The following is a 20,990-nucleotide window of genomic DNA, read 5'->3' as shown; positions in this document are numbered from 1 at the left end:
CCAGAAAACCCAAAGTGGCGCTGTGGCTCCAAGTGGTAAAAGTTCTAGCCTTAAGCAAAAAAAGCTTAGGGACAGCTCTCAGGCCCTGAGTTCAAGCCCCACAACCCACCAAAACAAAAAAACTCAAGCCCCAGGACTGGCAGGTTCACACACACACACACACACACACACACACACACACACGGTCTCTGCCTGGGCCGGCTTCTAACCACAATCCTTAGATCTCTACCTCCTGAGTGTGAGCCACCAGTGCCCAGCTCAAAGTTTATTTATCTGTTTGTTATAAGCAGGAGCACAGGGTTGAGTAGAAGAACTGGCTTTCTAGTTGGAAAGGGTTGGGGGGGGTAGTTTGGAAGGCAGAAATCCTAGAAAGTATGAACAAGAAGCAGAGAGACGAGAGGTCCTGTCCCAAATAGGCACCCAACAACCAGCACCCCCCAGAAGAAGAGGTTTCCTATTAACAAAGATAACCCTCTTCTTACCTGTGATGTGCAGGAGACCTCTAGAGAGTCTTGTTAAAACACAGCTTCTGACTGAGCAGACCTGGGTGGGTACTGAATTGTGCTTTTCTAACTGGCTTCCAGATGTTGTCACTGCTGCTAGTCCTGGGCCCCACTCTGAGTGTGGAGAAACTGGCCAATTGGCAGTCGCTGTTCATTTGGGAGGAAGGAAGAGACATTAAAAGGGAGGGCTGCAATTGCTCACAGAGTAATACAGCCCATCCTTGGAAGATTTTATGTGCACAACAAAGAGAAAGTTCTTCATATAAACATATATGCATGTAAATATGTACATGTGTGTACTTATATACATACATCCCAACAAAAAACAAATGTATGTGTATGTACTTTTGTTTTTAATTGGAAAGTGAAAGTGTATGCAGTAAGCTGGGTGCTGGTGGCTCACACCTGTAATCCTATTTAGGAGGATGAGATCTGAGGATCATGGTTCCAAGCCAGCCTGGGCAGGAAAGTCCATGAGACTCTTATCTCCAAGTAACCCCCAGAAAACCAGAAGAGGAGCTGTGGTCAAAGCAGTAGAGGGCTAGCCTTGAGCAAAAAAGCACAGGGACAACATCCAGGCTCTGAGTTCAAGCCCCATGACTGAAAAAGAAAGGAACAAGGAAGGAAGGAAGGGAGGAAGGAAGGAAGGAAGGAAGGAAGGAAGGAAGGAGAAGGGAAGAAAAAGAAAAGAAAAGGTGTGCATTTATGGTGTGCAATGTATGGTGCTTTGATATATGTATACACTGTGGCTCATGGGAAGAAATTATTTTTTTGACTTTTAAAAAATTGATTGATTGGGGCTGGGAATATGGCCTAGAGGTAAAGTGCTCACTTCATATACATAAAGCCCTAGGTTCGATTCCTCAGCACCACATATATAGATAAAGCCAGAAGTGGTGCTGTGGCTCGTGGTAGAGTGCTAGCCTTGAGCAAAAAGAAGCCAGGGACAGTGCTCAGGCCCTGAGTTCAAGCCCCAGGACTGGCAAAAAAAAAAAACAACCAAAAAAAACCAAACAGTTATCCAACAGTAATAAAGGAATCGTTGTAAGTTAAAAAATTGATTGATTTTTTGAATTATTTATTGTCAAAGTGATGTACAGAGGGGTTACAGTTTCATACATAAGGCCATGGGTACATTTCTTGTACTATTTGTTACCTCCTCTCTCATTTCCCCCCTCCCCGCTCCCCCTTTCCCTCTCCCTGAAATTCTAACCTTCTAGGCACCATATCAGTTGGAGGCAGCTGGCCCATCAGCAAAAGGTCAAGGCAAGATTGGCAAAGAACAAGAAATAGTTGTGGAAACCAGCTGCGGTCCTTCAGCCCCTTCCTTCCCAGTGCAAACTTCAGCGACTCCTTCCTGCAGGCAGAGTAAAAGGCAACCCGTGGGTCAGAATAGGACTTTGGCCGCCCGCCAGCGCCCCTTCCCAAGCAGTGCCGAACAATGGACGGCAGAGGGCGCACTTGCCCAACCTTTCCGGCGCGGAGGAAGGGGCGGAAATCGGGACTGGTCTTTGCTCCACTGGGTGACCACCGAGGTGCAGGGGGGTGGGGTCAAGGAGAGGAGTAAGGATTTTTCGAGGTTCATGCTCATTTCCCTTCCAGGCGCTCACCCAGAAGGGGGAGGGAGTGACCTTTCGCGAAGGCCCCGAGTTCTCCCCTCCCCCGTTCCTACCTGCAGAGGTACGGAGGGGCTCCTAGCCTAGCGTCAACCCATACCTAACCCTGAAAGTGCGTCACCTGTATCTGCAGGTTCGACGGGGAGGCTCCCAGCCAGACCCATGCTTTTCCCGGCCCGCGGCTTTTGCTTTGAGTGCGGGACCGGCCCCCGGGGCGGTCTGGGCCGTGGTGAAGAGCGTGCGCGGGCGGTGGAGCGGCGCCGCGGCGCCGCTAGGTGGCGCTCGAAGCCCGCGTCACCGAGCAGCGCGGGATTTTGAAGAGGCCCGGGTGGGAGTGGAGCCGGCTGACCCGGAGACCTCGGAGGGCGGGAAGAACCGGAGGCCCGTGGGGGTCCTGCCTCCTCCTCCGGAAAACGGGGGGTGGGGTGGGGGGTGGGGATGGCCTGGGTCCTCGAAGGCCGAGGGAGCAGCCAGCGTTCGCCGGAGGCTTGGGAAGAGCGAGCTGCAGAGGAGATCGCCATCCCGGCTGCAGGCGTGGCGGGTGAGCGCCCCGGGCCTTCACCTGCAGGGAGCTGGAGCGCAGGCGGCGTGGGGATCCTCGGTTCCGTCGGCCGTTGACCCACCTGCCTCTCGGGATTTATGGATTCCGTTCTCGGAGCGCTGGGCGAAGAAGGATTCGGAATTTTAGGGTTCAAATTCTGCCCGGAAGTGGAAACCCCTGAGAGCACGTCCCTCTACTTTCTGGAAAGCACCTGCTCGGCGCTTGCCCAACCCGCACCCACTCCGCCCTCGGCGGGGGAAGGGCGTGGATCTCGGCGTCCCGATTTCCTTCCCGGCTCTTCCTTCGGATATCCTCAGCAGTTGGCCCCTGCCTATTCTAGTCCCTTCGTGCGGTTCTTCTCCGCCTTAGGCCTTCCCTGGACTGGTTCCTAGCTCCTCACCACCGCCTGCAAGTGGGAGACCAGTGCGCGCCCCCCCCTCACCCCCCACCACCCCCCCGCTCCCAGGCTTGGTTCTGAGCCGCCGTCCCTCCCCACTGCTCACCCTGCGAGTTAAGGCTGGGGCCTGTTTGGAAGGAGGGGAGACCCGGCAAGAGCCCGAGTGCCCGCCGGTTCCAGCAGCTGAGGCGTTAGGAAATGGAGGTCCGGTGAGCGGCGCCCCAAGCCGCCCGCAGCGTGAGTCAGGGGCAGGGGATCGGAGCCTCTGCTTCCCCCCGCCCCTTGCCCCCTATCGAACATCCAGGGTGGCCGAGCGTTCTCTCTTTAGGGGAGCTGGAAGTAAAAGGGGCGGGGCAGACTGGAAGACGAGTCCCAGAAGGCCCGCGCCCCCTCCCCTCCCGGGCTCCCGAGCCCCGGGCTGCGGAGCTGCGTCCCGGGGCGCGGCTGGGTGGAGCGTCACGGGACTCCGAGGCTCCCTTCGGGAAGGCCGAGTCTCTGGACGCTCGCGTCCGCCTCCACCATACGGGGGCCTCCTCGACAGACACGTTGCCATGCGGGTGGCCCCAGAAAGCACGAATCCAGAGCCCTGGGAAAAGTGGATGGTAACCCCCGGTGCCTCCCGCGCTCGGCACCTTTACCACCACGGACCGCCAGGCCGCCGAGGGAAGGGAGAGGCCCGCCCCCTTCCCCGAGGCCCCAGGTATTAGTGCTGCTTGATCAGACTTCATTTCCTGCGAAAATGGAAACGTATCCAGGGTCCTTAATAAAGTGAATGACGAGGCTTCGGGTGTAATTGGGCTTCCGTTTGGTGGTTCTTTCCTTACACGGACGGTGGGAGGATATAATAAACCCACACACAGCACATAGATGTGGTTCTGTGGCTCTCAGAAGTCCTGGGTGAGTTAGCTGAAACCGGTCTGAGAAATGGGCACAAACCTTTACCCAGACCTCCACACCAGCCCTGTAACCAAGTCCCCAGCCCCAGGGCCGCCCCGCGGCTGCCATAGAAACACGCGGATCTTTATTTATAGGCTGGGATCGGGATGAGTCTTCCCCCTCCCCCCCCCCCTCGCCAGAGGAGCGTCCACCAGGGCCGGGGCAGCCTGGCTGCGAGTGCCCTGACCGCTCCCCCGGTCGGCAGGCTCCCTGGCTGGCTGCATATTTCTATGCATAATCCAATTTTCTCCGTGACTATCTAGTTAAACTCTTTAACAACAGCTACATAATTAGAATTTGGATTCCCATTAATTTTCCCTGGGCCTCGAACCATTTGCAGCTCACACTGGTAATTAATGCGATACATCACTAACTTTACCCAACGCCGACCAGCCCAACTCTGGGCGCTTGGCCTGCGCCCCACTCCCCCACGAGGGGCCCGGACTCAGGACTCTGCTTCCCGAGTGGGGGCTGAGCCCCCTCCCTCGGAAGCTGAATGCCTCAGCCCGCAACACCCAAAGATCTTCTTTCCAGGAAATTTCACAATTAAAAATATTTATCGGGAGCAGATTTACGTTTCTGGGTTTCCAGTCTCGGGGCGTCTGGGTAGGCTATTAAGAGTAATTAGCATCTTTTGTGCATGCAGATTTACTTCGCTCATTGCCACATAACTCATCCCTAAAAGCCAGCGCAGGCGAACGCAGGCGCCACAGCCAAAGCCGCCGCCAGAGCTCCAGCCGCCCGGCCGGGTCTGACTCGGGCTCAGCCCCGCTCTGGCAGTGCGAAGCCAGCTCCGCCTCTAGCGGTTTAATCCGCTCCGGGCGCGCAGGCCCTGGGAGCGGAAGGCTCCCACCCTGGGGACCAGTGGCTCCAAGGCGACCTTAGGCTGCCGGGGGTGGGGGTGGGGGCGGGAGCCCAGGCCAAGCTCTCCCCGCTGCCTGGTCCGCACCGTCTAGACCACCCATGTGTTCACGTCTCCCCGTGTGCACGCTCGTGTGTACGCGAATGCGCGTGCCTGTGAACGTTAGTGCGCGCTCCTGGAGGTATGCCAGGGCGCACGCGGAAAACCTCTTGGTCACTTTGTCCCGCTCCTCCCCAGCCCAGGTTCCCAGAACAGCTTTACAGATGCCGGTCCCAGGCCACCGATCTCAGGCACTGAGGTGCAGAGGGAGATTCACACGTCTCCCGGGTCTCCAGGTCATTTTACAGAGCCAGCCCAGTCAGCCCGAAGACCTAAGGCACTGGACACCAACCCAGGGAGAGTGTCGAGGCCCAACGCTCCGCCCAGAGCGCCATTTGCCTCTGTGGGTGAGGCTGCCAAATAAAGTGCAGGCAGAGCCTGGGGGGGTTACTGAGCAGAGCTTCTGACACAGAGAGGATGGCTGAGAAAAGGGTGGAGGACGCTGGGTGGGTCGGACAAAGGGACCAAATGGTAGTAGATGGGCCAGTCACCAGGGATGCCGCCGGCTCCCGTGCTCCAGGCCGAGGCACCCACCCCGGGTTGGTTATTAACACACTGGGAAGTCCGTGAGCCGCCCAACTTTCTTCTCTTTAATGAGCCTAGAAGAAGAGGCTGCCCTGAAGGGGTTTGTTCATTAAAGATGTAGCTGGAGGAATATTGTCTCATTAATTATCTGGTTTTAATTACACTGCTACCCTTTGAATCCAGAGATGGGAAAAGTTGATTTGATAACCCCGCCCCCTTTAGCTTAAAGAGTCAGGCCGGGCTAGTGGACTAGGAAGGGGGGAGGGGGGACTGTGTGTGTGCCTAGGATGTGGGCGAGTATCTGGAGTATATGCATGGGAGAATCCAGTGCCAGAGCACTCACTCCATGTCTCTTGTGTAGACAAGGTCTGGGTGTGGATGGGGAAATGTGTGTGACCATGTGTGCCTGAGAGGCCGTGTGAACGTGACTTGGGTGTCTATGTGTATTCACCGCCTGTGTGTGGTTCTGTGCACCCGGGTGGGTAGCTGTGTGTGTGTGTGTGTGTGTGTGTGTGTGTGTCTACAGACAGGGCAGGGAGGTAGCTGTGGCTCTGTGTGTCTAAGACTGTGGCTTCCTGCTCTGGAGTTCAAGTGCAAGTGTCTGACAGTATCTCTGGGACTCTATTGTGCTGCATATGCCCCACGTGAATGATGGGGGAGATGTGGCTGGAGTATACAGGAGTTGTACTGCTCCAAGGACATTGCTCAGTTTCTGAGGGTCTCCAGGGCTTGGCGCCCCTGGAAATCATGGTCCTTGGTGGTGGTGGGGAGTTATTTAAGGGGGTGCTCGTCTCTGCCTCGTCCCTTGTCAGGCCAGTGCTGCGCTAAAGCGGGGGCCGTTTTCCCTTTAAATCGCGGACACTTTGACAGGGGACATTAAGGACCCGGCTGCTCAGGCTGAGCAGATCATAAAACCGGACAGGCAATTTCTGCTCCCGCCAAATAGCCGGGCAAACTCGTTCTGCATCTTTGGTTTTAATGCACTAAACTGGCAGCTAAGCAGGGAGCCAGCAAAGGAGGGGGGCACGGACCCCCCCATACACCGGAGCACACACCGACACACAAGCGCAAACACCCCTTCACACCCAGTGCCCCATGCCCCGCCCCGACCCCCCCACCATTGGAATTATCAACTAGAATTTGATTAATATGCAAATCGCAGGCAAACAGCTCCATATAATTCTTTCAGTGGAGAGTAATTAATCACCAGTTAAAGCAAATTAATACATATATCAATTTTGTCAGAAACATGCTTAGTTCAATCGCCCGTAAAATTGAAGTTTGAAGTATTAAGAGGCTCTGCAGAAACGCCAGGACTAAAACTTTCAAATTGATCCTATTTAGTAATCAATCAGGCTCTCCCCTCAGGTTAATCTGCCTAATTTTTCATCTCAAATCATACACTTTACTGACACGCCATCTAGCAAACAGTCGATAAAAAGTTAACAAAAATGATAACGACTCCAGCCAGAGCCATTGTGCAGGGCGGGTGGGCGGCAGGCAGCTTTGATTGCATTTCTGGGGTGGTGGGGGATTCAGGTTCCCCACCCCCCCAAGCCAAGGTCTGGGAGCTCCCTCGGACAGCCCAGCCGCCCAGCCCCACCACCCTTGTCTTCTAGTGACTGCTGCCTGTACTGTTGAACTCCTTTCAGAACACCAGAACACCAGCAGCATAGATCCACTAAAGTCTCCTGGAACTGGAACAACTAGCTCCTCCCCTACCCCCCACCCCCATCTATACACACTGCTAGGCTGGCTGAGGTGTCAGGATGCCTGTGTGGGTCTGGGTGCCTGCATTGTATGTAGAATGGTACGGATGCTATGTATCTGTTTAGCAGCAAAGGTTCATCTGTTTCATTTTTATATATGCTATTGGCAGTCAGCATTTGAATGAATACATTGCCTCCTGTGATGGCACTGTGTCCAGACATCTTGTGAATCTGTCATTGAGAGGGAGTTGTTTGTTTGTTTTTTCTGGAGGGGGAATCTATATAACTGGGTGTCTGCCTTGTGTGTCTGTATACATTTCTGGAATGTAAAACACTATGTGCCTTTGTGGTGGGTGCTGAGGGCCTTCCTGGTCCCACCTTTCATCTAAGTGGGGAGCCTCAGGCAGGAGGATCCATAAGCCCCTTCACAAGATGAGATAGTCTCTTCAAAGACCAGATAGCCTCTGAGAAATGGAAAAGGGTCGCCTCTTCCCCTCTGCTCTCCCCCCCCCCCCCATCCTATTGGGAGAATGAGAAAGAGGAAGCAAAGTCTTCCATTTCTCAGTAGATGGTATCCTCTGGCCTGGATCTGTGTCTCCATAGAGCTCTAGACCTACTGCTCCCCACTGGGCTGGTGAACTGGGGAGAGGTGGGGGTGTGGGCACTCAGGGATGCCTTGGATGACACCTCCACACTTGTCTACAACTGCAGCAGATGTGTGTTGACTACTAACCAGTTCAGACCCTAGGATCCACACAGATGACCAACCTTCCTTTCCCACGACATCCACCACACTCAAAGACAACTACTAACAGCCAATTCTCATGGGGGCAGCTTGCATAGCCCATGTGCCCACACCTGTGTGTGCCAGCTCACAGATTCCTACATCAGATTCATTCACTTCTCTGCCTGCTGGTCATGTCACCCATCCCACATGGGTATGTGTGTAATCATCATTTGTACCTTCCCCAGTGTGGGCAGAGCTGAGCCCCCACAGCGAAAAGGAACTTCCCTTGAATGAGCTAGGCCACCTAAGACTGGTAAGCCAGGAGTGGGACTGCAGATCATTCAAAATATGAGTTCACTCTAGCGATCCACTTGAATGAGGAGGGGCAGGCAAGGAGGACAAATGACTGCCGAGGATACCAGCCCCTCTCCAAACTGTTCCCCAAACTAGTAGAGTCCAAACCTTCATGGTGCTTGACCACTGGCCTTGGCTGTCATCAAAGAAGTCTCCACCTCCCCCTCCCCGCCCCAGCAGGTTCTCTGTTCCACTCTCTCCCTACAGAGGCTATCTTCCCTTCAGGCCAGGTGCTCTTGTCTCAATCCCTCACGTTGTACTAGGAAATGCGAGCAACTAGTTCAGCCAAGCTGTTGGAAGCTAGGATTTCCATTGCCTATCTGTATTTCAGTTCTCCTTCTATGTTCACACTCCTCCAGTTATCTGCTCACACCAGCTGCCTGCACACACCACGCGCTCCAGTATTTCTCACCCACTAGTCATACCCACTTCAGTGACAGTGTTAATCTTTTCCTCTTCATTGCACAAATTTAGTCACACCAAGTTGCTCACTCATTTGAGACATCATTGACACCCAATGCAGCAACACCCCCCCAGTCACCCCCAGATGCACGTGCACTGTTTTGTCATTTGGCTGCACACACTTTAGTCTTTCAGTTGTACACAATTGACATACTCAGAAACACACTTCTTGGTTCACAGGTAACACAACACATGACACACACACACACCCCTCAACTGTGAGCTGTGGAGAGGAGAAAGCATGCAGGTTTTTGATGGTATCTTGGAACCTGGGGGTGCAGAGGTGGGGGACCTAAGAGGAACTAAAGGTGTGAACATTCTCCTCCTTCCAGGGTATTGGCCTCCCAATACTCCACAAAGCCCTGAATCCTTATCTTCTTTCACTCCGGTCCCAAGAATCTGGGTTTTGGGGAAGAGACTGGGCCTGTGCATCCAGCAGGGGCCAGGTTCTGAGGTGACCAGTGTCTGCCCCAGACTTCCATTCTTGTACACCCAATCTGGGGCTGCGCCCATTTCCCACATGTTCCCGCACTCGTGTTGGACCTCAGCACTACCACCTAGCTCACCCACCAGGAAGCCACCCAAGCATGCTTCTCCATTTTACAACAGCCTCCTGGTCCGCAGAGGCCCTCCACTCCCGGACCCTCGGGTTCCCCGTGCCTTTTCTGCTGGCCCTTGACGTAACCCGCCCTCTGCCCCTTGTCTGGCTTCGGTCCCTGTCATCTCTCAGGCTTCAGAGCCCACAAGCGTTTGGGGGAGCATGTGTGTTATCCGCACAAACTGCTTTCTGGGCCCTATGGAAAAAAAAGGGGGGGGAGCTGTTTATTGGGGTGGGGAACACAGCCCAGGTGCCTCTGGATTCTGAGGGCTGACCACGCGAGCATGGCGGGGTAAGTGGACTTTCCTGGACCTAGCGGCTCAGAAAGGTGGGGAGGAGGGGGTCCCCGCGGCGACGGGCAGGGGCGGAGGGGAGGCGTGCGGCCCCAGCCCGTCCCTTTCAGGGGGGACTCATGCATCAAACTTCAATTTTCCGGACGATTGAATTAGTGATTTTTTTTCTCCTGAACTAAAATACACTTAAGTCTTTGGGATTAATTACCACGTTCTGGTCCCTCAGACTGGAGTATTACTTATCGGAGCTGCGTCTGACACCGGCCCGACACCTCGTAAAATAAGGAACTGCGCCTCCCGGCCTCGCCCGGCGCCGCCCGCCAGGCCGCCGAGCGGGGCCAGGCAGATCGGGGAAGCCAAGCCCGCCGATCGCCGCCGCCACGTTCGGCCTGCCGGCGCCCCGGAGGGCCCAGCAGAATCCGGTTGTGTCCACCACCCAACCGGGAGGAGAGACAAAGCCGGAAAACACACACACACCAAACAAAAAACGAATTGAGGCCTCGGAGAGGCCAGATTGCAGACGACCCAGGTCGGCCAGGGCCAGGCCAGGGTGGGACCCGGGCAGGGGACGCTGGCGCGGCCCAAGAGCGGAGCCCCAACGAACTTCGCTTAAGAGTGGGCGTGGGTTCCACAGGGCCCCCCCCCCCTGCACAACCCATGCCACGCTCAGACCCAACACTCAGGTGCAAAGGAACACACTCAGGGCACAGGCCCCACTCCCACAGTGCTCGCTCACGGGTGGGGCGCACGCACTAGCCTCAGCTGCAAGCGGGACCCGCCCGGCGGGCACCCGCCAAGAGGCCCCGCCAGACCCTTGGATTCCGGGCCCGCTCACGTCGTCCGCGCCGCGCCCCGCGAGGCCACGGCCATCTGAGCGCGCCTTGAACTCCTCCCGGCCATCAGCCCCCGGGCACCCACACTGGGCCAGCCAGAGCCCAAGTCCCCCCGGACCCCAAGCCTTCCTCTTCCCCTAAACCCCATAGCCCTAACCCACCCTGGCTACGTTCCCCACGGCTCCCCCGATTCATGGGGCCTAGGGATGAGTCCCGAGCTGAGGGGCGCTGCTCGGCTCCAGTTCGGCCTGGACAACCAGCCTCCCTTGGGGCCCCGCTTGGTTTCAGAAACCCGCCGGCAGCCCGGCTAGGCACCGAATCCAACGGAGCCGAGGGGACTGCAGAATGGCTGGGATGCACTCTGAACTGTGTGCGGAGTGGGGGGCGGGGGGGGGGAGAGCCCCAGCACACAGCTCTCTCCTCGGGTCTTTCTTCCACCAGTCCTCCCCCAGTCTAGGGTCTTTCTTCCACCAGTCCTCCCCCAGTCTAGCCGGTAGAAACCACGGATCTTTCGAGGCCTGCGGCCCTGGCCACCTCCTCCCTGAAGCCGAAACCACCTTGGACTCCCCACCCACCTCTCCCCCTTTCCCCGCTAGCATCTCACGACCCCTGAGCACACTCGAGCTGCGTCCCTGCCTGCCCACCAGACTGTGAGCACTAGACTTGGAGCACTAGATTGTGAGCTCCTTGCGGGCAGGAACCCGATCAGATTCGTTTCAATTTCCCTAGCCACCTGTGCACAATAAACATTGCCGAATGGATTTTCCTCCTTGTTTTTTTTATTAATCCCGCCCCTTCGTTCTTTCCTTCTTTCTTTTCCTCCTTCCTTCCTCCCTCGTTATTTTTTATTTCTTGGTTATATTCAATTGTCATGTTTTTCAGGCTCATTAAATCCATTTAGAGACAAAAGAATAAAAGGCAGAAGGGGAAGGGAGGGGGAAGAGGGAAGGGGGAGGGGAGGGGGAGGCCAGAGAAGCAAACAAATAACCCGCTTTAACTAGACGGGCGGATAAATGGCCCCGTTTCTCCTCAGCCCCGATGCGCCTGCTTAGCTGCGCGCCCTGCGGGCGCCGCAGCTCCGGTGGGCTCAGCCCCAAGGCTGCCGCCCCCAGCCCGAAGGGACCCAGCAGGGCCCAGCCCAGGGCCGCGAAGCCGGGAGCGGCCAGAGGTGCCAGGGCCGCTTCATTGGGATTCATGGGCGTGTTGGGCGGGCGGCCTGGGGCTCTGGGCGCGGGGCGGGGGCCGGGCAAGGGGGGAGTGGTGAGCGCGGCGGGCGCAGATGCCCGGGTGACCGCCGCGCCGCGGTCCCTGCGCCGCCTTTGTGCCGGGGAGGCGCGCGCGGGGACCTAATCCATCAAATTGTCTACAAATTGTGAAGAAAATTCAAAAACCATATGGTCGCCAGCGCCGGCGCGCTCTGGGCTGCGGAGGGCCGCGGCCGAGCCCGCACCGGGAGCCGCGGGGGGCTGGGCCCGGCTATTGTCGCCTGTCAGCGGCCGCCCGGGCCCATTCGTCCCGGCCTTCATGGTCCGCGCTCCGAATTACAGACCCATCCATCCTGAGAGAGGGCGATTTATGTCGCCCGAGAGGAACCGGCCGCTCGCCCGAGCCGCCGCCCGGTCACCTCCTTCCTTCCCTGGTCCCTCCACGCTTTCTTCTCTCCCCTTCGCCTTTTCTCGTTTTCCTCCTCTGTCTCTAGTTCCCCGTCGCTCTGTTTCTCGCTCCACGATCATGAATCGCCCTCCTTCCCTCGCCTGTCGTCTCTCTGTGGACGTCTCTCGTTCTGCTCTGGACTTTGGCTTTTCTTTTCGGGGCTCCTTTTTGTTGGTTGGTTTGTTTCTGGCTGTCTTCCTTTCCTCCCCGACCCTCACATTCCGGACGCAGGCCCGGGGGCCCCACCGCCTGCCCGACACCAGATGCGAATTTCTCACATCAATTTTTCGGAGAAAGAGAGAAGAGCGGCCCCGGAGGCAGGACCCTACTCTAGTGACAGCGGCCACTCGCCAGCCCGGCGACAACAAAAGCCCAGAGAGAAACCCCGGCTCTGTCGGGAGGAAAAGTGAAAGTGCCCGAATCCTGTTTTTGCCACCCCCCAGCCTGGCAAAACCCACACAGACCCGGAGAGATCCCTTTCGCTGCTCCTGGCTGAGGTTCCTGTGTGTGTAGGTGTTTGAATTCGTGGATATGACCAGAATACACCCCAAATTCCAGACATTTGGGGTTCACACTCCCAGTGTTCCTGTGCAATTCAGCCTGCCCCTGTTGCTACAGCCTCCTCCTCCTTCATTGCTCAACCGCCACCAAGGAAGAGGCCTCAGGGCGGGAACTAAACTTGGGAGCCCCAATGCTCTATCTTGATGTCCCACTGAGTGACACCTGCCATTCACCCAGGGCTTAGCCAGTGTCTCTGAGAGCACAGGTAGAATGTGTTTGGGGAGGAGGGTGACATGAAGAAATGCAGGACAAATCTCTCCTCCCCACCCTTTGTCCCACACAAATTCATTTCTTCAGTGATGCCCCTAGCACACGCTGCCTTCTGTCAGTATCTCAAACAAACCTTGCTTTTTCCCCCCCTTTCTTTCCTTTTTTTTTTTTAAACCCCGACCTGGCGAAGACATCTTCTCCCCTCATTTAGTGGATGCTTCTTGTTTAGGGCAAGAAGCACCTCCTTCCATTGCTTTTGGCTTTCAAGCTTGTCTTGAAATTCCCCCCTCATCTACAAGGCTGGGGTGCCCGGCGACGAATCACTCAGACTGCTGCTACGTCCAGGAGTTGGCCCACTCACTCTGAGACAAGGTCGCTGCGGATTCTAGTAAAATGGCAAAGACTTTTATTTATCGGAGAAAGAGGCCTTGGGTACAGTCCGCAGAGAAGAGGGCAGGAACAGGAAAGGGGCGCTCGGAACCCACCCTCATCAGGCCTTGTCTGGCCAAGTCGAGCTAGGAGCAGGGCATCGCAGACCGCAAGTCAGACCTAGAGCTGCAAGGGGGTGAGGGTAAGGGATTGGGTCGGCCTCCTCTCTATCTCTCTGTCACATGCAAAAAAATTCTATAAAGAGTAAAAAATAATTCTAGGGCTTTGGATTCTGTTTTCGATGGTCGGTTGGCTGGTTGGCTACCTGCGTTGTCCCTAAGAACCAGTGGTCACCCGAGAAAATGCAGAAAGGATGGAAGAATCTTAAAAAATATAGCAAGTGGGCATTGGAGGCAGAAATGGCACCGAAAACAGACTTCTCTTATGTGGGGAGGAGGGAAAGATTGGTTTTGAAACTTGCAAGTCAGGACCTGGCTGCTGCCCTTACCCACTTCCCACGCGGTTGAGGTGGGGAGGGGGGTAGAAAAGGCCAGAAGGAAAATTTAAAAGTCAACTTTAATAGGCCTAGGGAATCAAAGAGGAAGCGGGCCGGTGCATTCGCCACATGCAGAGAAAAATCAAAACGGCAGGAGTTGCCCCTCTTCTAGACCCAGGGGTTAATATTCACCGCTCTCCATTCTGCCTCACCCTCCGCCAACCCGGCAGCAGCGAGCTTTGAAAAACATCGAAATCTCTGCGATATTAAAAAAGAAGAAGAAGAAAGAAACGAAAGAAAAGGAAGAAGAAATCAAAACATCAGGCTGCGGGCGAAGGGAAGGACCTGCTATATAGGTTTAAATATTTATACAGAAGCCATACAAAATTGCACGGCGGCGAGGTCTCCGGGGCGGCGGAGGCCTCGTTCTATGGCCAGCCCGGCCGGCCAGATCGGATTTATTGCTTCGAGAGGGGAGAGACGGCTGCCGGGGGGGCCTGGACACCGGGCGCGTGGACAAGGGAGGAGGCGGGAGTTGCAGAGGAGGTCCCAGCTCCCCTCGGCGGTCCGGTCGGGTCTGGGAGGCGGCGGGCACGCGGGCGTTCGGAACCCGGGGTGGTGCAAGATCCCAAGCGCCACTCAATCGTCCACGTCGATCTCTTCGTCTTCCTCGTCCTCCGAACAGTCCTGGCTGCTAGCCCGCTGGTCCGTTAGCGGAGAGGCCGGAGAGAGCTGCAAGGGCCCGGCGCCGGGGGCCTGCGGCGCGCCTGTGGGGAGAGCCGGAGAGCCCGGCCTGGATTTGGCCCTGCCGCAGCCGCCGCCGCCTCCGCCGGCGGCCTCCGAGTTCTGCTCCAGTTCCGCCAGTGCTACGATGTCCATCTGCCCGCTGGGGCCCAGTTTCTTGGCGGACTCCACGTCGGCCTTCATCTCCTCTAGGTCCCGTTTGAGCTTGGCACGCCGATTCTGGAACCAGGTGATGACCTGCGCGTTGGTGAGGCCCAGCTGCTGCGCGATTTGGTCGCGATCTGCGGGGGACAGGTACTTCTGGTATAGGAAGCGTTTCTCCAACTCGTAGATCTGATGATTCGTGAAGGCCGTGCGGGACTTTCGCCGCTTCTTGGGGGTCTGCCGCTGCCCAAAGATAGTCATCCCATCGCGGCCTGGAAAGAAATGAGTGTAGGCTCACTTCGGGACGGGTGAAGACCCCACCCCGGTTCTCCTCCCGTAACTCTCCACTCAGGTCCAAATGGCCTTCAGCCCGTCTCCGTGCCCCTTTTCCAATTTGATTTCACCTTCAAGTACAGCAAACCCGAGCTACGGCAAACCTCCCCCGGTTTCTGGACTCCTAGAAGTCCCTTGGAAAAAGAATTATTTTAGTTTCTGCCCCCCCCACCCCCCTCCGCAAGAGTTAGGTTTACAGATCCCAATCTGCGAACAGAAGAAGCCAGACACAGACTCCTTTCCGGCGGTGTGAACCATGGTTCTCCACCCTTTTCCAAGTCCCGGACTCTTATCTATTCTACCCAAAGGTCCCAGAAAAAGCTTGCCTCTCCCCACTCCACGAGTAAGGCCGTTGGGAACCTGGGAAGTAGACGGAGTCAAGCAGATCATCCGAACTCTGGCCTACCTAGAGGTCTTTAGGTACCAGGGACGAGGTCCTGTCTCCCCTAACTACCCACACCAGCGGCTCGGGCTGGAGGGCCCTGGCGGCTGGCGCAGGACGGAGGCATAGGACATCTCCGTGCAGGGCACCGCGCGCGGGGCGCAGTGGGCGCAGGGAGCCTAGCGGCAGTGCCTACCTTCGGCTGCCTGCAGGACGCTGACCTCCAGTCCCTTAAAGGTCTTGCTGGCGAGCTCCTCCAGCGCGCAAAGCGGTGAAGTCTGCGAGAGTAGCGCGCGGCCCGCCAGGGGCAAGCCGCCCGGTGCGTGCTTGTCGGCGGCGGCCAGCAGGTGCGCCGCCCCGCACAGCGAGTAACTTCTCCGCACAGACGGCTTGTTGAGGATGTCCTCAATGCTGAATGGCGTCAGCGGCTTGTTGGAGTTGGCGGGCGGCGGCAGGTGGTCTAGCGGGCTGCGCCGCCGCTCCTCCCCCGGCGCCGCCTTGCCGTCCTCCTTGGAAGTCATCTCGGCCTCGTCTGGGGGCCCGGCCGGGGAGGCTCGGGCCGCGGGGACCCAGCCCGCGGGCAGCTCGGGCGTCGGACGGTGCGGGAGGGCGGCGAGGGGTGGGAAGGAGGCCGCGCCGAGTTGGACGCGGGCGGGCACCGGGTGATTAGCGCGGTGACCGAGGCGAGCCGAGCCGCCCGGGGCCCCGAGAGGAGCGCGCTGACGCGGGCACCACCGCCGCGGCCGCCGGGGCTTCCAGCAATCCGGGGCTGGAGCCGGGGAGCGCCGCGCGGGGCTCCAGTTTCGCCAGCCCCGGTGCTATTTAAAGGTGTCAGGTGGCTCGGCGGCGGCTCCTGGCCCCGGGTCCTGGCCGCGGCAGTTGGAAGAGCCGAGGCGAGGGCGCGGATCCCGGACTGCGAGGGGAGGCGGAGAGACGGGGCAATTGACTATTGCTAACAAGTTAGCCTTGATCGAGGAGTAATCAATTATCTGCAGCAGCACTTCTCTCTTTCTCCTTTCCCCTCGTCTTCCTGCTCTTCCTTCTTTCTCTCCGTTCGCTCTCCCCCGTCCTCTCCCTCCTCCCTCCCTCCCTCTCTTCTCTCCTCTCTGCTCCCCCCGTCTCTCTCCTTCTCTACCTCTCCCTCGCCCTCTCTTTCACTCTCTGTCTGTCCAATGCAGGCGGCTCTAAGTTGGGAAGCTCATTAATTAGCGGGCCGGGGGTAGGAGGAGCCGGCTGGAATTAGCCTGCCTAATGCGCCTGTCAGTCCGGGCTCCGCGCCGCACTCGGGCCGAGCTGTTTGTAAATTACATTAGCGGCGCCTTTATTGCACCCGAACCTCGGGCGACTGAAAAGCCACCGCCCCCCACCCCAAACTGAGAACCGGGCTCCCCGGCGCACCCACCTCCCGCCGGCCCGGCTGAGCTGGCAGCGCCAGTCCGGAGATCTCGGGGCTCTTCTACCCGGAATTTGGAGCCCAAGAAGGGTGGCGGGAGCCCCAGCCTGGGAGGGACGTGGTCGCCGCGCGCGGGCCAGGTAAGAACAGGAGCCCGAGTGGGCCCCGCTGCCGCTCAGCGAAGACTTTGCCCCAGCAGCAATCGAGAACCTAGCGCGCCCATTCCCGGACCTCGCGCCCCTCAGCCCTGGGCCCTCCAAAAAGACAATCTTCAATCCGACCCCACCCCCACCCCGCCGCCCAGGGCTGGCCAGCTCCACATCCTGGGTGGGCGACGCTGGACAGGCGTGGGGATCCCCAGACTTGGGGGAGGAGACCAGTTGGAGGACTCCGCCAAGAGACAAGAGGGAGGAGTAGTGGGGTGGCTCTGGGCGCCTCTTGCCTCCGCCTGAGCCCGAAGCGGCCGCCCTACCTCCTCCGGCGATCTTGCACTCTTTCCTCCCGTCAGGCTGTCGAGGCCTGTAGGGCCACCGCTTGTCTGCTGATGGCTTCGGAAGGCCACCCGGCCGCGTGCCTCCCGGAGCTACCCACACCGGCTCGGAGCTTCCGGGTGGTGCTCAGCCGGGGCCGGGGTAGGGGCCCCGCTGCCCGCCCCGCCCAGCCCAGCGCAGGGCTCACAGTGAACCCGCCGGCCGGCGGACCGGCCGACTCCAGCTGTTCCGGATGCGGGGTGGGAGCCCAGAGGGGGCCGGGCCAGGGCTAGCGCTGCGCTCTTTGGAACTCACGGGGAGGCCGGGTTCCAGGGAAGCTAGAGGTTGGAACCCAGCGGCCTGGAATCTATGAACAGGAGACGATCGTTTTGTGTGTATTATTTGAAGTGTGTATTGTTTTCAAATGTGTGTATTGTGTGGTTCTCCATGAGTGTATTTATGTAAACGTGTGCGAACCTCTGGACATCCAGACAGGTTCGGATGTCTACAATGGCTTTGATTTCCCTGGGACGTGTCAGTGGGACTGTGCCCTCAGGCCCTCTTCTCTCTTGCTACCCCATCTGGTTTGTGTCGGACCCTCATTTTCCATTTCTGCCCTTGGAGAGAGAAGAGGGTTGGAGCCAAGGGAAGAAGAGCTCTCCCCCACACCCAGCACACACAAACCTGCTGGCTTTGTTTGTAAACTCCTGGTGGGCCGTGTGGTTAGGCAGCTCTGCACGGACCTGACCAGGACTCAGACATTCCACTTGGAGGACTTGTGGCTCCAGACAGAGTTTGGGATGGAATTTCTTGTCTCCCTTGCCTGTTCTGGAAAGGGAATGAGCTCAGCTAGCCCAGTCCAGCTGGACTATGGAGCAGGACGCAGGTTCTCTCCTCTCCTTGCCTCCTTGGAGGGGTCTTTATGTGTGTCAGAGATAGATTTTGATTTCACATTGACTTGTGTTTTGGAATCATAGCCTGCAGCTTTCTGGAGTGAAAGAGAATGAGTAGGGGGAAAGGATTTTTGTGGGAGCACGAGGGCCAACCCCAGGCCAGCTTGGGAACACTGGGAGGAATGTCCCACTCTCTTCCATATCTTTTGCCTTGTAGTATTTGGGGGGGGGGGGCTGATACACAGGAGCAGAAATAGTCCATTCCCAGGGCAGGTTGCATCCAGGATTCATCCCCTGTCTCTGGTACATTCCTTCTGTCCTAGAAGCCTTGAGGAGATGCCGGGCCTAGGAATCTGGAGTCAGAGTCTAGGGATAGATGGAGATGAGCCTGAGGACGAGGATGCCAGGAGAGGCTGAGAAGGAGGTGGTTTGCCAGACAGATTTTTTTTTTTCCTCCTCACATTCCTTACCCTTGGGATCCCACCTCAGCCCTTTCTTGCCATAATGCCAACCCCCTGACCCAGAGCCTCAGGCAAGACCCCTCCTCCATGCTAGCAGAGGGGTCTTTTTAGATGACATAAGGAATCTGGGTCCTTTGGAGTCCCTACCTTTTGAGGTGGGAGCTTCCTTTAATACACACACCCACTGGGTACTATCCCCCTACAGATGGACCTAAAGGACAAGGCCAGCCCCTACTGTTGCCCATCTCCCACTTCCTGAAGACCAGTGTTCAGGATTCCTGGGAAATTTCTAGGAAAGGGTGGAATATGAACTGGGAAGTAGAAGGGCACTGTTCCACTGTTCCAGGGGCCTGTAGTCTCTGGCCTCACCATGTCAAAATGAAGAGAGGACATTCCACAATCACCTGCTGTATTGCTTCCATCCACTTCTCCTTCCCCTTCTGGCTAGTACCAGCTGCCCAGTCCCAAGGCTTTCCTCCTTTGGCCTAATTGGTTGGCCTCTTGTTTGTGTTCAGGATCGCAGCCGGTTTAGGAGCACGTGGTACCACCTGGTGTTTTGTTGTTTCAGTTCTTTTCGCTCAAATCCGCTTGTCCAGGCCACCTACGGAAATCTGCCAAGCTGCCCCCAAACCTTTTTCTCTAGTTATTACCTTACCTCACCTTCACTCCCCACAAATCTCTGTTTTGCTGACTGGGATCCTGTGGGCTGGCAGGGGGCAGGGGGTCCAAGTGACTAACCTCTCTTCCCCCTCCCACGGAGCAATGAGGTATATTTTGGGTTTGCGATTGGATGCTCTTCCCAACAAGACTTTGAGGTCCTTAAAGGCAGTATCCTGGCTGTGAGTTTTCCATGTAGCCCTGACCTGGGGGACACCCAGTGATGAGACACCCAGAATATTGGCTGAATGGATTGCCATTAAGCAAATACAGCACAAATGATTGCATAAGATAGAAAAGAATGGCTCAGAGTTTAGAGATCAGCAAACTCTAAAAGGGGAGGAAGCCTGCAATGGTTGTCATAGCAGGTTAGAAGCAACCCAGCCATCACAGTCAAAACTCTAGTTTTTCACCTCAGCCCCTTTCTGGGATTCCACACCAGAAGGACATGCTCCTAGCACCTCCCACCACCCTTGCCAGCTTTAGCTAGTTTCTCCTCACCTGGAGCCAGAGGCAGCTAGCACCTGGAGCTTACTCAAGCTTGAATATTTGTCCTCAAACCCTGGTCTTATATCTGGAGACCCCTTGATTCTTTTTCATTGCCTGTAAGACCAGGATCCATCTGGACCATCTCCAGTGAAAGGGAGGGGATTATTCTAATACAAATCTGAAACAAAATAAGCTATTCCTTAGCACAGGAGAATAACTCCTCCTTCCTCAGTGGCTCTATTGAATTCAATCCAGATTGTTCCTTAGCCCCATTCCTTTCTGAGTTCTTTGTGTAAGCACTACCATTGGCCCTCAAGTTAGAGAGTTCTTTTACAAAAAAGGATCTGACACCATTTAAAACATACTAACTTGACCACTAGTCTGGATTCCTTTTGCCCCATGGAGACTGCTTCTTGGACAGTTTTTATGGAATTCAGAGAGTGCTTCTGCTATAAAAAATAGTTTTCCATAGATGGCTTCTGGGTGAGCCAGCACTGCCTATCTGGTTTTACAGACCAGTCTGTAGTAAGAACAATGATAACCAAGACAATATCAATAAGCCTTACTTGGTTCCAGGCTGTTTTATTCATTTAATTTGTTATAACCCTGCCTTCTCTCCCTTATTTCTTCCCTTCTTTCTCTCTCTTTCCTTCTGTCTTTCCCTCCCTCTCTCCTTTCCTTTCTTTCTTCCTTCCTTCCTTCCTTCCCTCCCTCCCTTTCTTTCCCTTCCTTCTTTCCTTTCCTTCCTTCCTTCTTTTTTCTTCCTTCTTTCCTTCCTTCCCTCCCCCTCTCCTTTCCTTTCTTTCCCTCCCTTCCTTCTTTCCTTCTTTCCTTCCCTCCCTCTCTCTCCTTACCTTACTTTCCCTCCCTCCCTCCCTCCTGTCCTTCCTTCCTTCCCTCCCTCCCTCCCTTTCTTTTCCTTCCTTCCTTCCTTCCTTCCTTCCTTCCTTCCTTCCTTCCTTCCCTTCCTTTTGTGCTGGTACCAGGGTTTGAACTCAAAGCCTTCCACTTTTGCTTGGCTTTCTTGCTGTCTTAGAATTTTATTTTATTTTCCTTCCTTTCTTTTCTTTTCTTATTTTTGCAGCCTGGGCACTCACTGCCCTTGAACTTCTCTGTGCTCAAGACTAGCACTCTACCACTTGAGCCACAGCACCACTTCTGGCCTTTTCTGTTTATGTGGTACTGAGGAATCAAAACCATGGCTTCATGTGTGCTAGGCAAGCACTCTACCACTAAGCCACATTCCCAGCAGCCTCTGTCTTAGAATTTTCCACCTGTCT

At 56.3% G+C, this 20,990-nt stretch overlaps 1 protein-coding gene across 2 annotated transcripts; it reads right to left on the bottom strand.

Moving 5' to 3' along the window:
- Positions 1-13,274: 13,274 nt before the first annotated feature.
- Positions 13,275-17,267, bottom strand: Lbx1 (ladybird homeobox 1). 2 transcript variants are annotated; one of them, XM_048335172.1, is made up of 3 exons: positions 17,213-17,267; positions 15,544-16,260; positions 13,275-14,904 (listed from the first exon to the last, which is right to left on the bottom strand). In XM_048335172.1, the coding sequence occupies exons 2-3, from the start codon at positions 15,866-15,868 to the stop codon at positions 14,384-14,386; spliced, it is 846 nt and encodes a 281-aa protein (XP_048191129.1). In that variant the 5' UTR covers positions 15,869-16,260; positions 17,213-17,267; the 3' UTR covers positions 13,275-14,383. The 2 variants fall into 2 exon arrangements, with proteins under 2 accessions (XP_048191129.1, XP_048191136.1); XM_048335179.1 differs by lacking the exon at positions 17,213-17,267 and adding an exon at positions 16,750-16,803.
- Between the last annotated feature and the right edge of the window lie 3,723 nt (positions 17,268-20,990).

The sequence above is a fragment of the Perognathus longimembris genome, chromosome 2 (assembly GCF_023159225.1).
Source record: "Perognathus longimembris pacificus isolate PPM17 chromosome 2, ASM2315922v1, whole genome shotgun sequence".
Taxonomy (NCBI): domain Eukaryota; kingdom Metazoa; phylum Chordata; class Mammalia; order Rodentia; family Heteromyidae; genus Perognathus; species Perognathus longimembris.
Note: the sequence above shows the minus strand (reverse complement) of the source record. Positions and strands in the feature narration are given on the sequence as shown.